General features: G+C 40.7%; 1 protein-coding gene across 1 annotated transcript in view; it reads right to left on the reverse strand.

Moving 5' to 3' along the window:
- Nucleotides 1-13,552, reverse strand: part of LOC128937256 (VPS10 domain-containing receptor SorCS3-like) — a 264,166-nt gene that overhangs the window by 114,696 nt on the left and 135,918 nt on the right. The window contains exon 4 of the mRNA XM_054276750.1: nt 5,894-6,052. Coding sequence (XP_054132725.1) covers nt 5,894-6,052 — 159 coding nt within the window. The remainder of the gene's footprint in view (nt 1-5,893; nt 6,053-13,552) is intronic.

The following is a 13,552-nucleotide window of genomic DNA, read 5'->3' on the forward strand; positions in this document are numbered from 1 at the left end:
TTCCATTTCTACCTCCAGACTCATCCACTCCCCACAGAGGAAGTTTTGCCTATTGAGAATTAGTTGGTTTCTTGGATAAATGAGACAAATAATCAGACATTCAGCATATTAGCATCAGGAATGTAAGATAAACTCAAGATATTCCTCCCCAGTCACTGTGAATGGCAGCAATGAAATCTGTACCTTAAGCTTATGTTGGAAGGCTTGAAGCTTTCGCAGCATTCCACAGAGCAGCTCCCCACACTTTGCAACAGGCAATATTCACCTTTTTCATATATTCCCCTTCCCACCACATTTTTATCCAAGGATTGTTTAAAATAGTTTCCTATGTATTTTCTGCAAGTACCCCCAAAAACTGAAGGCTGCAGGCCCATTTTCCATTTTGTACTGGGTGATATATCCAAGTGTCAACATGGACACTCCCTGTGAGACCCAGTCTGACCTGCAGCAAATTGTCTGTAACATTTACACAGTGTCCACCTTCTGCCAAAGGCCACTTAAGGGGGCCATTAACAGAACCAACACGTGCACACATCAGACTGTGCAATTTTATCAATAAATTTGACACATACACACAAAGCTACTGGGAAGAGATCCAAGATTTTCAACTCACAAGATGCATTTAATATCCCAGGACCTGATAGTTATACAATATCACATGGCAGCTCAGGGGGGAATAGCAAACCCACACAGGTTTGCTTAAAGCCCTGTAAAAATTCCTCCAGCCTGTGCTTTATACTCTCTGAGAAGACATCAGGGTCTGTGAACTTGCTACATGTTCATGCCCACACAGAGAGATTTCTTGGCTCAGCCCTGCTGCATTTATGAGATGATACAGGAGAGTTAGCAAAGCAGAGGAGGGTCCTAATTGGCTATAAAAATTAAGAACAGGAACTATATGGTGTGTTGACTCATACCAAGGAAGTATCCTCAATAACTCCTTGGATACTACTAAGAGAAAACAAATGGTGGTGGACTGTGATTTGTCCTTAAATCAACAACGTAACCAGCAGCCACACAGCAATGCATCTTTCAGAAAGCCTGCTGAACTCCATCTCACTCAGTCGTCTTCTGGGAATTGCCCTAACCAGGAAAAATCGGGACAATACCTATGTGGGAGTGATAATAAAAGAATTGGTGACTGAACTGTTTTTATATTCAATTATTTCACTTGATGGAAGTGGTAATACCACAAAGTCTTTGGCTTTCTCAGTATGAAGCCATATTTCAAGGAACAGTTCTGTGGAGAAGAGATGGGCTCATCCTCTTTAAAGAAAGTTGTAGAATATGGAATGGACTTTTTAAAACACCATCTTGGAAGGGACAATAATCCTATTAAGAGGACATTCAAAATGTGTTGGGTTTTTTTAGTTGGTTGGCCATTTCTTTATTCAACTAGATAAATACTCTAACATTGTTATCAACTGTGGAGTAATTAGCTAAAAACAAGGAGGTATGTTTAGGTTAAAACAGTCATTAAACAAAGGCTTGAATCACAGCCATGGAACTGAAGGTCAGAAGACATTAGACGAAAACTATTGATTGGGAAGATCCAAAACACTGACTATTTGTATTTCATTCCGAAATGTTACTATTGTTTTCTATTTTTATAAACAAAACAATTCAAAAATCTTTTGATCTAGGCAGTTACCAACTTCATTATTTGTAGGGATTTGAACTGTCCCTATTTAATTTCATTTTACTGTGAGGAGCAACATACTAAGCAAAATGGATTTTCAGGTTCATCATTCTCATTAATTTCCAAGTTGACTACAGCTTGCTTAAAACAGTACATTATTATTTTTTTAATTGAAAGAAAACTAATAAGAAAAATATTAATCTGAAATACTTATTTTAATCTAAGATATGAAATTAATTTTTCCAACTTGTTTACACATTTACAGTTACAAGAGGATGGATTAGATCTTCCCTTAATAGTTTCTGCTACTGGGAGTCAAATTATATGTACTTGATTTGTTTTCAGAATAACATCTGCATTTTTAAATCTGTCCCTAAAGAAGTCATTAAAATAGAATTTAAGGGTCAAACACACTTCTAAAACTTAGAGAGGTGGGAAAATATGGTGTCCCACTGTAGCAGTGTCTGCACTACAGAGCAAAGAGCAAGTCACCTTCCTTGTCACAGTATCAGTGGATGAATATTACCCGCAGGTTGCAGGCTAATGATAAACTTTCTATTTTATTGCCCTCTCATGCATCAAGTCAGAAGTATTTCAGAGCAGTTTTATCCCCAAAAAATGGACATATGAACCGAGAAAGCAAGAACTATTTGATACAGCTCCACCTGTTTTGTACCAGGCAACTTCATGCTGCTTTGCAGGAAAATGAGCACAAAAACAAAGGGCACAGGAGCAGAACTAGGCTGGAGTTGGACAATTAGCCCCTGCCAGCATGGCATCCCTTTGGATAGCCTCCTCACAGCTGTGAGCACCACTGCAGCCTCTCTAGACACTTATTTTAGAAGCTCTTGGTCTCTCTTTTCTGGTGAGCAGCAGAGAGATGAAATGGTCATTGCCATTGGCACAATCCCATAACCACACCCAGGAGAGAAGGCATGGCACAGTAGAGCGGGAAGCTGTGAGATCCAGATCTGGCTTCTAGAGAAAAAGGAGAACAACCACAACAATCTTACAAAGATGCAAAAGATATGATGAATATTCTCAAGTATATGGGACTTAAATCCTAAAAGCCTCTTTATTCTTGCATTGGCCTAACCTGAGAAAAGGATAGGGCTGACTCTGGTTCCCACTCGACTGTGGCAGTGCCGCTGTTTCCAGACCTGCAGGAATGCATCACACTGGCCTCTCAGAGACTCCAGCTGGGGATTTCCCATGGCACTGCTGTCACACTCCACGAGCACTGCCCATTACCTCAGCATCAGCCATGACTGCAGTGAAGCTGGTGATCCTGACTCACAGTGACAGCTCTTTCACAGCTCTTACTAACCCAAGACATGGCTCAGCACAATCTATACCTCAGTCGTGTTAAGCAAACATTTCAGCTGGGAAAAGCACTGCTCCATGGCTCCATTCTAGGACCCACATTGAACCAGCACTTCAGGCCATCCTTCTGACCAGTGAAGGAAAGCATGAGTGGCCTTGAATGCAAAGGCAGACATAAAGGAAAAGCCTGAACTTGGCTTTGCTCCATTTCCACTTGACCAACAAGCCACAGACCAACTCATCTTTGCTCTTACACTTAGAAAAATTTTATTCAGTTTCTGGGATGAAATTAAGGGTGTTTCTAGTTCAGTTCATTTTTCTTGTCTTTTTCCTGGGCAGAAGACAGCAGCTGAGGTGTGCACACAGATGTATTTGTTTGAAAGAGCAGAAGCAAAAATGCTCCTGGCCTGCTATTGCTGCACTGGATCAGGGGAGCATTAGTAGCAGCTCACAGTCAATCATATGCCTCCCTTGTATTTTTATTTCTCCCTCCAATGACTAACATCACAAAAAGATTACAAAGCTTTGCAAGTAGAAATACAGTGCTTCATCCCAACAGCAGATGCTCAGCACTCACTGCAGATGGATCTCTTTGCAAAGGCATGCTCAGGATGTCTGATCTGGCTTCTCACATACATGACTACCTCATCAGATGCCTGTTTCTTCCAAACCTGTCTAAATAAACTCCAGGATCATGCAAATTATTACCTCCAGTTTAAAAGTAGCATCAAGACATTTTGTGACATCAAATAAATAGATTGGTCTTTCCAGCCTCTTTCAAAATCCCTGTTACACTGATCCTCTGATTGCAGGAAAATATTTGACATTTGACTAACTCCTTCGTACAGTAAAGACTTGATACTATGAAAGGAGTGTGTTTACAATAGCTTTGTTCTTGCAAATGTCACTCAAGAATCATTAGTAGCACAGCAGCAAAACACCTGGTGCCTGCCACAGCATTCTTTTAGCAAGTGGGAAGCAGAGCAATAGGAAATTATTTGATTATATTCTCAGTAACTGATTTGGTAAAATCTTGCACTAGCCTTCCAAAAGAAATTCTCAAATAGAGAGGCACAGCATTTTAGCTATATTGTTCCTGTAGCTGGGATGTGAGACTGACTAGTTTAGAAATCTTCCAGAATAACTGCAAAAATTGAAAATCCCACCCAGAACACACCCTCACATCTGACAGGTTAACACATGTGTTTGGTTTGTGTGGAAAGGTTTTCATAGCAGCCAGCTCTGAGATGGACCCACTGCTGGCCCAGGTGACACCCATCAGTGACAGTGGTAGCACCTCTGAGATAACTTAGTCATGAAGTGAGGGGAAGAAGCAAATTCAGCTTCACAGAAACAAATTCTGAAAGCTTCAGCCAGAGAGGAGTGAGAATCTATGAGAGAAAAAGCACTGCAAACACCAAGGTCGGTGAAAAAGGAGGGGAGGAGTGTCCCAGGTGCTGGAGCAGGGATTCCCCTGCAGCCCACAGTGAAAGCCATGGTGAGTCAGGCTGACCCCTTGAGCCATGGCAGGACAGGTGAAGGTGAGCCCACAGGAGACCCATATTGGAAGAATCTGTTCCTGAAGCCTTCATCCTATGAAAAGATCCACAGTGGGGCAATTAATGAAGAACTGCAGCCTGTGGAAAGGACTCACACTGGAAAGGTTTGTGGAGAGCTCCTCCTGTGGGAGGGGCACCATGCTGGAGCAGGGAAAGGGTGTGAGGAGTCCTCCCCTGAGGAGGAAGAAGAGGCAGAGACAACTGACCACAGCCCTCATGTCCTGTCCCACTTTGCTGCTGGGATGCAGAAAAAAGAGAAAATTGTGAGCAAAGCTGAGCCTAGGAAGGGAGGGGTGGTAGAAAGCTATTTTAAGATTTAGTTCTTATTTCTCATTATTCTTATTTGGTAGAGTAGGGTATAAAGGGATAAAGTACAGTAGAGTATTGATAGGTAATAAATTCAATTAATTTCCCCAGTTGAATGTGATTTTCCCATGATGGTAATTGCTGAGTGAGCTCTCCCTGCCTTTATTTCGACCCACAGACCTTTCATTATATTTTCTGCCCCTGTCCAGCTGAGGAGAGGAGTGACCAAGTGGCCTTGATGAACACCTGGCATCTAGCCAGGGTCAGCCCACCACAGTGAGGAAAACTTAGTGGTTATTCAGCATGTTTTTGCTTTTCAGAGTCTTGGGATGACAGAAACATAAGAAGGGAAAGATAAAAGCTTGGCAAGTTTAAAACTTTGTAGAATTGGTAACTTGACCATCCTGTCTATGTCTCAGCTTTGGGCAGTAGTGGGGACTGCTGCTCCAGACCTGAAGCTCACATCTCCTCACCACAGCACTTTGCTACAACACTGCACCTGCTCCGCTCAGCACCTTTCACATAGCACTCATCTGTTTGAGAGCAAACCTGCTAAGGACAAAGTAACAGACTGGAGATTTTTCACTCACAGAAGGCACTGCAAAGAGGCTTAAAAGTGGCACAGAGGAGTTTGTCATCTGTTGCTGCTCCCTGACCTCCAGTTTGCAAGCAGAATGAGCATCCCTCGAGGCTCAACATCCAGCTGTTACAGACCAGCTCAGCCTGAGTGCTCCATCCTCAGGGACAGCACAGAAATCAGTGCCTACCAATCAATAGATTTTTAGAACAGCTTGTTTTGTCATGTCAAATCTCTAATTCTTTTCATCTTTCATAGTAACACCACTACTAAAGTTTCCACACCCATCACGATCAGTCTAATACTCAGCTGCTTTTAGCAAACTGGCTTTGGAGTCACTGCATGGCTTTTGAGCACATTTAAACCTGCAAAGTGAGAACAGCAAAGCACACTATAAATTCTTCATCATCTCTGAGAGGGAGCAGTTCTAGACAATATCCCCTTCAACTCCTGGCTCAAAATCATTGAAACATTAAATCAATTGCTTACCTTTTGATCCAGACTGTAGGCCAAGATCCACTCCTCCTGCTTGGGGTGGAAGAGCAAGCTCTGGATATAGAAGTTCAAACGATACTTCTGATAAGTAGCTCCTTCATCAGAGCTGATGAGGATGCTGCTCTCAACCTCTGGATCACTAAGAAGCATGATCTAAATAGAAAAATGGAGGGAAAGTGTTAATGGAAAAGTGAAAGTGAACATAATTTAAGAGTGAGGTCACACAGCACTGACTCCTATCAGATGTATTCAGAACATCACTCAAGAGTATAACATCCCATAGAATTAGGATGGGTTTTTATTATTTCAGTTTCATTTCCTTTGGCAACTCATTTGCTGATTTGATTCATTTTTTTTTTCATTTAATCCAGATAAATTCAGAAAGATCAGTAAGAAAGAAAAAATTTATGTATCAACGTTGATTTTGCTTGCATATAGGAACTTCAGGCAGCGACACCAGGCTTTCCTGGACCATATCTGTCTACCACTTCTCTCACCCCATGTGGAATTCTCTCTCCAAAAGTAAGCAACAGAGCATTCCTGAGATTTAAGGCTCATTACCTGGCAGCTTGCAGTGCTATGAATGAGAGCATCACCTCCATGGAAACACAGAATGCCTTCCTGGATCAACTGCTGGCAGCTGGGTATAGTTCACATGCACATGGGCAAACACTGACACCATTTCATATATCACACTCCCAATTTGCACAGTAAGAGACATTCATTCAGTCAGTGAAAACATAATTTTCCCCAAGCACAGGAAAGTGCACGACCTCAATTTTTACAGGGAGGAAAACACTTCTGAGTCTCTAATTTTAATTAGAAAATTATTATCAATATTTTAAAATGGGTTGATTCCACACTATCAGATGGCAAGCTCTACATAAACGTTAGCAGGAAAAATGTTGTGGAAACATTAATACCATCTTATTAACATCTGGAGAAAACGACTTCACATTAAAGCAAATACCAGTACCATAAAATAAAGGCAAACAGTGGGAAATAAATTAGAGCTGTTCTAAACACAGCAGGTTGTTGATACAGCAGCTGAATCAAATATAGAAACTGTCTTTCAGCAGGAAAACAGATCTAGGAATGGCCTTTTCTAGCTCACTGCAGAATGATCAGCTAGCTGAGATCCACTGCAGTTTTGGGTTTTGTCCACATTGACTTCTCTTATCCAACTTCACAGAGCTCCAACTTCAAGACTACAAGAGGGAAATACATTAATTTTGACAGCAAAAATCGGTTTCAAAGAATGGTTAAACCCTTGGTATGTTAGGCCTTCATCAAGCAAAAAATTTCAGTGCTTGTTTAATCTTAAGTACCTCATTAGCTCCATGAAGTCACCAAGGGAAAGGGAATACAATGTAAATGGCTTCTGATCCTTTCCATTAAGGAATGAAAAGCTGAACTAGAAGTGAACATTTTCCCAGAGTGAAGCCACCTGTATGAATCCAGTTTGATGTCAAAGGACCTTCAACATCCCTCACATCCATCACTTACCCGCCCCAAAATCAATCCCTAGCCATTCCCACAGGAAGCCATGGGATAAATCCTGAAGAAATGCACTTGCATTGTGCTCTGGTGCCCGGTGTGGGGAACGAGAAGCATTCCCCACATGCAAATGATTTCCTGGGAATTAGCCTGAGAAGAGAGCTCCAAGATATCCACTCTAAGGGATGTTTTGGTACATTCATTCTTTCTAATCTGATCAAAATATCAATTTCATTATGCCCCAAACAGTAATAATTTTACAAGTATTTGAAGATATTCCTTTCTTAGAGTGCAAAGATATTTTTTACCCCTGTTCACCTAAAGCATATTGCCTATGCCAGAGAACTATAACATAGTTTAGTAAAAATCACTTGCTTATATGGAATGGAAAAAGGATGTAGGCCTGGCCGTTTAAGAAGACAATCCAGAGAGATTTTATATTTAAAATAAAGGCTACTTCAGGAATAAAAACATTTTCCACCTGATGTAATAGAGGATTACACAGTTAATAAAGCTGTATATTAAAAGGTTACTGCTGGAGTTCTGTCCTCAAATAAGGAGCACAAGACTGCATGGACCTGAAGTGGTACGCACACAAAACATTCTCTCTGCCCTTTCACACATGATCTGCAGCACTTCAGTGGATAGTGCAAGAAATGGTCATATGAGACAACAAAGGCAGTATTTCCACCAGATGGCTGACAAATCTGGCCAATTTGTTCTTCTGGGTGTGTAACAGTGTTAGAAGATCAGATAATAAAACCACCAAGCTAGGAAAGGTGGAAGAACCTAACAACAGTCACATCTGGAGATGACATCACATAAATCATGCCCTGTGCCTTCACCCAATTTCCACATCCACTCTCCATTCTTCAAATGGAGAAATGAACACCACCCAACATCTCTGCTGCCATCCATCCTCCCAGGAAAGGCTGGTCCTACACAGAGCAGGATGGAAAGGCAGGAGGCTCAATCAGAGTGAAAAACAAAAGCTCACCACCACCCATGCAGCTTGGACCAGCACACGTTTGTTACATAGCACACAGAGAAAGAAAAGTGACAGACTCTGGCTTTTCTTTTTTTATTGTTTCTACTTTTTCTTCTGGAAGCTATAGGGGGAGGGAACTTTCAGCCTTCTCATTATGGGACCAGGAGGAAGCATCTACCCCACCAGTGATTTAGATTAATTACTTTTCATTGAGAGACAATAAACAAACTCCAGTCAGAATGAGCATTTCTGCCAGCATCCTGTGTTGCCATTTATAATTGCCATAAGGAATAGCAAAGGAGAACCAGAGAGTTGTCAAATGTAATTTATAAGGGTTTAAGATCTAATCATTTTCTATAATATTAAATTAAATGGCAGCCTTTATTTAAATGAAAATTACATTTGGTCTTTCTACATTCTAGATTATTTATATATACATCCATGTATAAAATGTTGCTTTTTTCTCTAGTTTAGGTGGAGAGGGGAAAGGCAGGCAGGACTGGTTACTGTCAAGGGTATATCCTTGAAAATATACTTTCCCTGACCTTCAAAATCCAGTGAACAATGAATGGCAAGCACCAGACAAACAAAACAGGCTGAAAATCAGACTAAAATTCAGAGAGTTCCTTAGGAATGGATGCAGAGGAAGAGAGGTGTCTGGGACATGCTGCATCTCCTTTAAAGCAGGAGCTTTGGGGACAGAGGACACATACAGAGCTGTTCTAAAATGAACTCCAGGTGGGCAGAACACCAAACACCAGTGAGGCAGCACATGGAAAAATGATGGTATGGAGAGATCACCTTGCAAGATTACCTACACTGTATGGACTGAGATCTTCAGTACATGAGCAGGAAACATATCCAGCTCTGAGCACTTCAAGGGGATTCACCCCAGGGAATAAACAGCACAAGCTGCAGGCAGAAGAACAAGGAGGGTATGATGCATATTACACCTGTGCCTGCCATACTGTGTTTGGTACAGAAACCACAGCAGTAGTTAAGAGTCACTCAGATTTGTTGGAGAGTGTGTAAGACCCTTAAAGGAGCTCAAATGCAGAAGTAGGTAGGAAGGAAAGTGGCACCATATTGCAGCACAAGTCCTCTAAAAAAGTCATGCCCTCTGATGGGGCTAATACAATAAAAACTTGGGTAAGACTTGTAACTGAGAATGTGAGTTCCCACTAGCCAGATCAAAATACCAGGTAGGTCACTGGGTTAATGCACACACCTTCCATGGTACTGTTTTCATATGGGTTATGGGCAGGTGGATGAGTTAAGGTGGTGCCACATTTCTCTTTTTCTGTAGCCAGGCACAAAGAGAGCCATGATGTGGAATACAGAACTGTACAGTAATGGGGCAGCACACCTCTCACAGGCACAATGCTACAACATGCCCAGACAGGCATGGGGATACACATGAGCACAGAAATCACAATGGAATGCGTTTTGTATGCAGCTGAATTAGTTAATAAACAGCCACTGGACCAAAAAAAACCCAAAACAACATGCCACATAAGTGGCATTTTTATTAATATTAGCTTTCAATGAAGCCTTTTATTTTTCTCAACGAACATAAATTTTCACTGTAAATTACCAAAGCGCATCTCCCTAAATCAGCACAGACCAGTTTTATAGGTGCAATAATCTGTAGCAATAGTACCACTGAGCTACATTAGCAAAGAAACACCAGAGAGTTGTCAAATGAATAAAGAAGACAGGTTCAAATAAATGTCTTTTGTTCTGAGAAATAGATAGACAGCATTAAACTTTTGTGTACTGCCCCTGATGCTCCACTTTAATGCACTTTTCATACACTGTTCTTTTCAGAGGTCCTTGTCACATTCACCTATGTAAAAGGCTATTCTAAAAAAAACATAAACAAATAAACAAAGCAGTTAAAAAATAAACAAAACCAACAGGACACCTACAAACCATGCAAGCCTCCACAGCTTCAAAAGAAACCCGGTTCCTTAGCAAAATATTAGAATTTACTCTGCAGCACTGGATTATCCTCTCCTACAACTGAAAAGACAGTCTTGCCACAAACACTTCTGCAAATACAGAAAGTTGAAGTTTAGTGTTTAGAGGTTCATGGGGATTTCCATATTGAATGTGCTCAGCTTAAAAGTGAAAAGGCTTTTTTGGGGTTTTTTAGGCCTCCTTCCACTAGGCCCTCAACTCAGAAACACTTCAGATCCTTCCTAAAGCCTGGCCACACCTACAACATCAACAAAAAAACAAATCAGATTCTAAAAAAAGAAAAATGTTTAATTTGATTTAAAACATCTGATGGGTTGTATTGTCCCATGTCTCCTTCCCAAAAAGCTTCACAGTAGCTTTGAGTTTAAAAAGCCAAAACGTCTCAACAATTTACACTGAAAGGCCAATTCAAGTAGAGGATTTTTTCTTTGTTTAGATGTTTTATGTCCTTTCCTCCTTTCAAAAATTTTGAGAAATCAAAATTCAGTGACATTTAAAGGCTTAAAGATGCAAAAGTTGTTTTCTTCCTTCAAAACACCAGTCCATCACAAGTTAAATATGAACAGTTTGGAACTCTCTTTTGGGAAGAGAAATTTTCTACATTGAAGCATTTTAGATTACATGTTTGACCACCTGAAATTTCTCACTGGCAAATACTTGATTATTTATTTCCCTCACATTCCTTCTCTCTCCAACATTATTACTGCAATTACTTGCCCTGCAAGCTAGAAGATGCCCTCAGAGGTCTGATCACAACCCAAATCTCCTAGAACACATCTACACAGTCTATCTAAGGCCCTTCCCTGCCATTCCCATGGAGGACAAGTGCAACTCATTGCAAATAAAATCTCATCCATTTTCCCCCTCTTTCATCACTACATGCCATTTCAACTAAAAAAAATTTTGGTTAAATTAAATCAGCCCAATTCCCTCTGAAACTAAAAAGTGCTAAGGTACCACAAGTAACTGTCTGCTTACCAGCAAAAGTAACATCCATATAAATCAGCTGAGCTAAAGCTGTCTTTGAATGATTTGCACTAGTTTAGAAAGAGGGTTTCTAGAAAGCACACCTTAACTTTATACAAACTTCCATTGATGTTCAGAGATGGCTAAGTACCTGATCACTGCCCTGTAGATATGTTGATCTCCACAATAATCAGGGGGAAATGAAAGCAATCTCTGTTTTCTAGTCACCAAACATCTCAGTCAGACAGGAAAAAATGGGACATGTCACTGATAAAAATCTGCTCTAGAGAGAAATCCCATGTATTTACATACAAGCAAAGATATTCACTCCATCATTCAGGGATCAGCAGCTGTGACAAGAGGGACATCTGCTCTCTGGGAAGCCAAACAAGACATCCATGAAGAGGGCAACAGCTTTTATATAATTACTTACTTTGTGTGCCAAAAGGAAAATGCTCATTGCAAACTTTTGTGTTACAGAGTAGCCCAGATCTGGGACTCCTTCTTCCTTCACATGCCTCAAAAACTTCCTTAATGTTAAGGATAACCCATGGGCATGAATCAAGCAGTAAAGGGGCATTGAGCTTTCATAAGAGACAAATTGTCTGGACCTACCCCATTTCAGTTTCTTGTAACTTCACTTCTTATTGCCCGAAATTTAACATTAATGGCAGATCTAATTAATGAATATAGCACCAGATCACCAACTCTCAGAACCATAGTGCTGTAATCTTAAAGGATGAAGTGCACTGCACTGACTTTATAGGGGTTTATGAAGCATGTGTTATAAAAGTACCTCAACCATAAGGCTTTTATACCTTGGCACTCACTTCAATACAATCCCATAAAACCCAAGCAATCTTTAAGTGTTAAAGGTGACTTTCACTACTGTATTTATTATTGGATAATGAAAAATGACTCAGACACCCATAGAAACTCAGCAATGAAATAAGAGTTTCCTGAGACTTTTGCATTGGGTCTGCATTATATGTACCATGACCAAAGAACCCAATGGCTCTCTCAAGACATTTTAGACGCTTCACACTAACCTCCCTCCAGAACTTCCTTCCCATCAGGAATTCTTTGTAATTACAAAACAACTTCTAGTCTGCAGAATCACATTGCTTGCCACAGAACTTTTCAGACATCAATAGCTGTTTCTGTAAGGATTCAGCCCCTCTGGAGGACATGTTCCATGGACTGCTGCAGCTGTGCCAGAAACTGAGAGCTCTCTAATCCACCAAACTGGTTTGAGAAGAGAGAAACCTCATGAAATCTGCAATTACCCACACATGGGTTCCCCATCTTTGCAGCACTGAGACAGAATGGTCAGAGAACATGATGTTGTTCACGTGACACACAGACTCATTGTCTCTGCAGAATGTTTTGTCTTTCGTAGAGGGTACATAAAAGAAGAGAAACATTATCAGAAATAAAATAATAAACTGTAACATGAAAAAATTTCTTTAACATAAAACAGCAGGGTTTTTGAAACAAAAATGAGCAGTGCTGGAGTGCATCAAATGAGTACCAGCATTACCTTGCCTTCTCTGAGGAGATGCACATCAGCCTACCCCACTTGCTTACAGGCAATAATCCTGGTTAATCTTTTGTTGCCTTCTATTGTCTCTTATATCCAATTATACCCAGATTAAATTACAATTAACTGTTCATATTGGTACAAAATTGCAAGAGGCTTTTGGCACTTCAGCCATACCTGCCATAAATTGCAATACCAAAACAAAACACTTCAGAGAGTTCCAAGCTCACACAATCCCTTCCCTATGGAGAGGGCACTCCATTTTAATCACCACCTCCAGCACCTGTGCAAGAGCACAGATGCACCATGCAAGAAGCCCTGAGGATCAGGAGCAAATTAAGGTTAAATTGCATATAAAGTAAAAGCTCTTCAAGGAAAACCGCTCTGCCATCCTCACTGGCAGGTGGGAAATGAAAATCTATCATGGCTGTAAGACTTAGGCAAAACTCTGAGCTGGGAAAAGAACATAGATACTCCAAGGCTGCCATCTGAACCTGCCCGCAATGCCAAATCCCAGGCTGGATCCAATTTGCATGCACAAGAGTGAAATAAACCATGATAACAACTAACAAAGCAGAGCATCTTATCTTTGTTTTGCTGCTGAGCAGGTCAGAACAACATGTCTCCCCTTTTTCTCTCGCCTTTTTGGCACTGGACACATGTACTTTTCACTTTTAATTAC

This window comes from Melozone crissalis, unplaced genomic scaffold, assembly GCF_028551555.1.
Source record: "Melozone crissalis strain CALT ecotype California unplaced genomic scaffold, PUWL_Pcris_2 ptg000019l_1, whole genome shotgun sequence".
Lineage (NCBI taxonomy): Eukaryota > Metazoa > Chordata > Aves > Passeriformes > Passerellidae > Melozone > Melozone crissalis.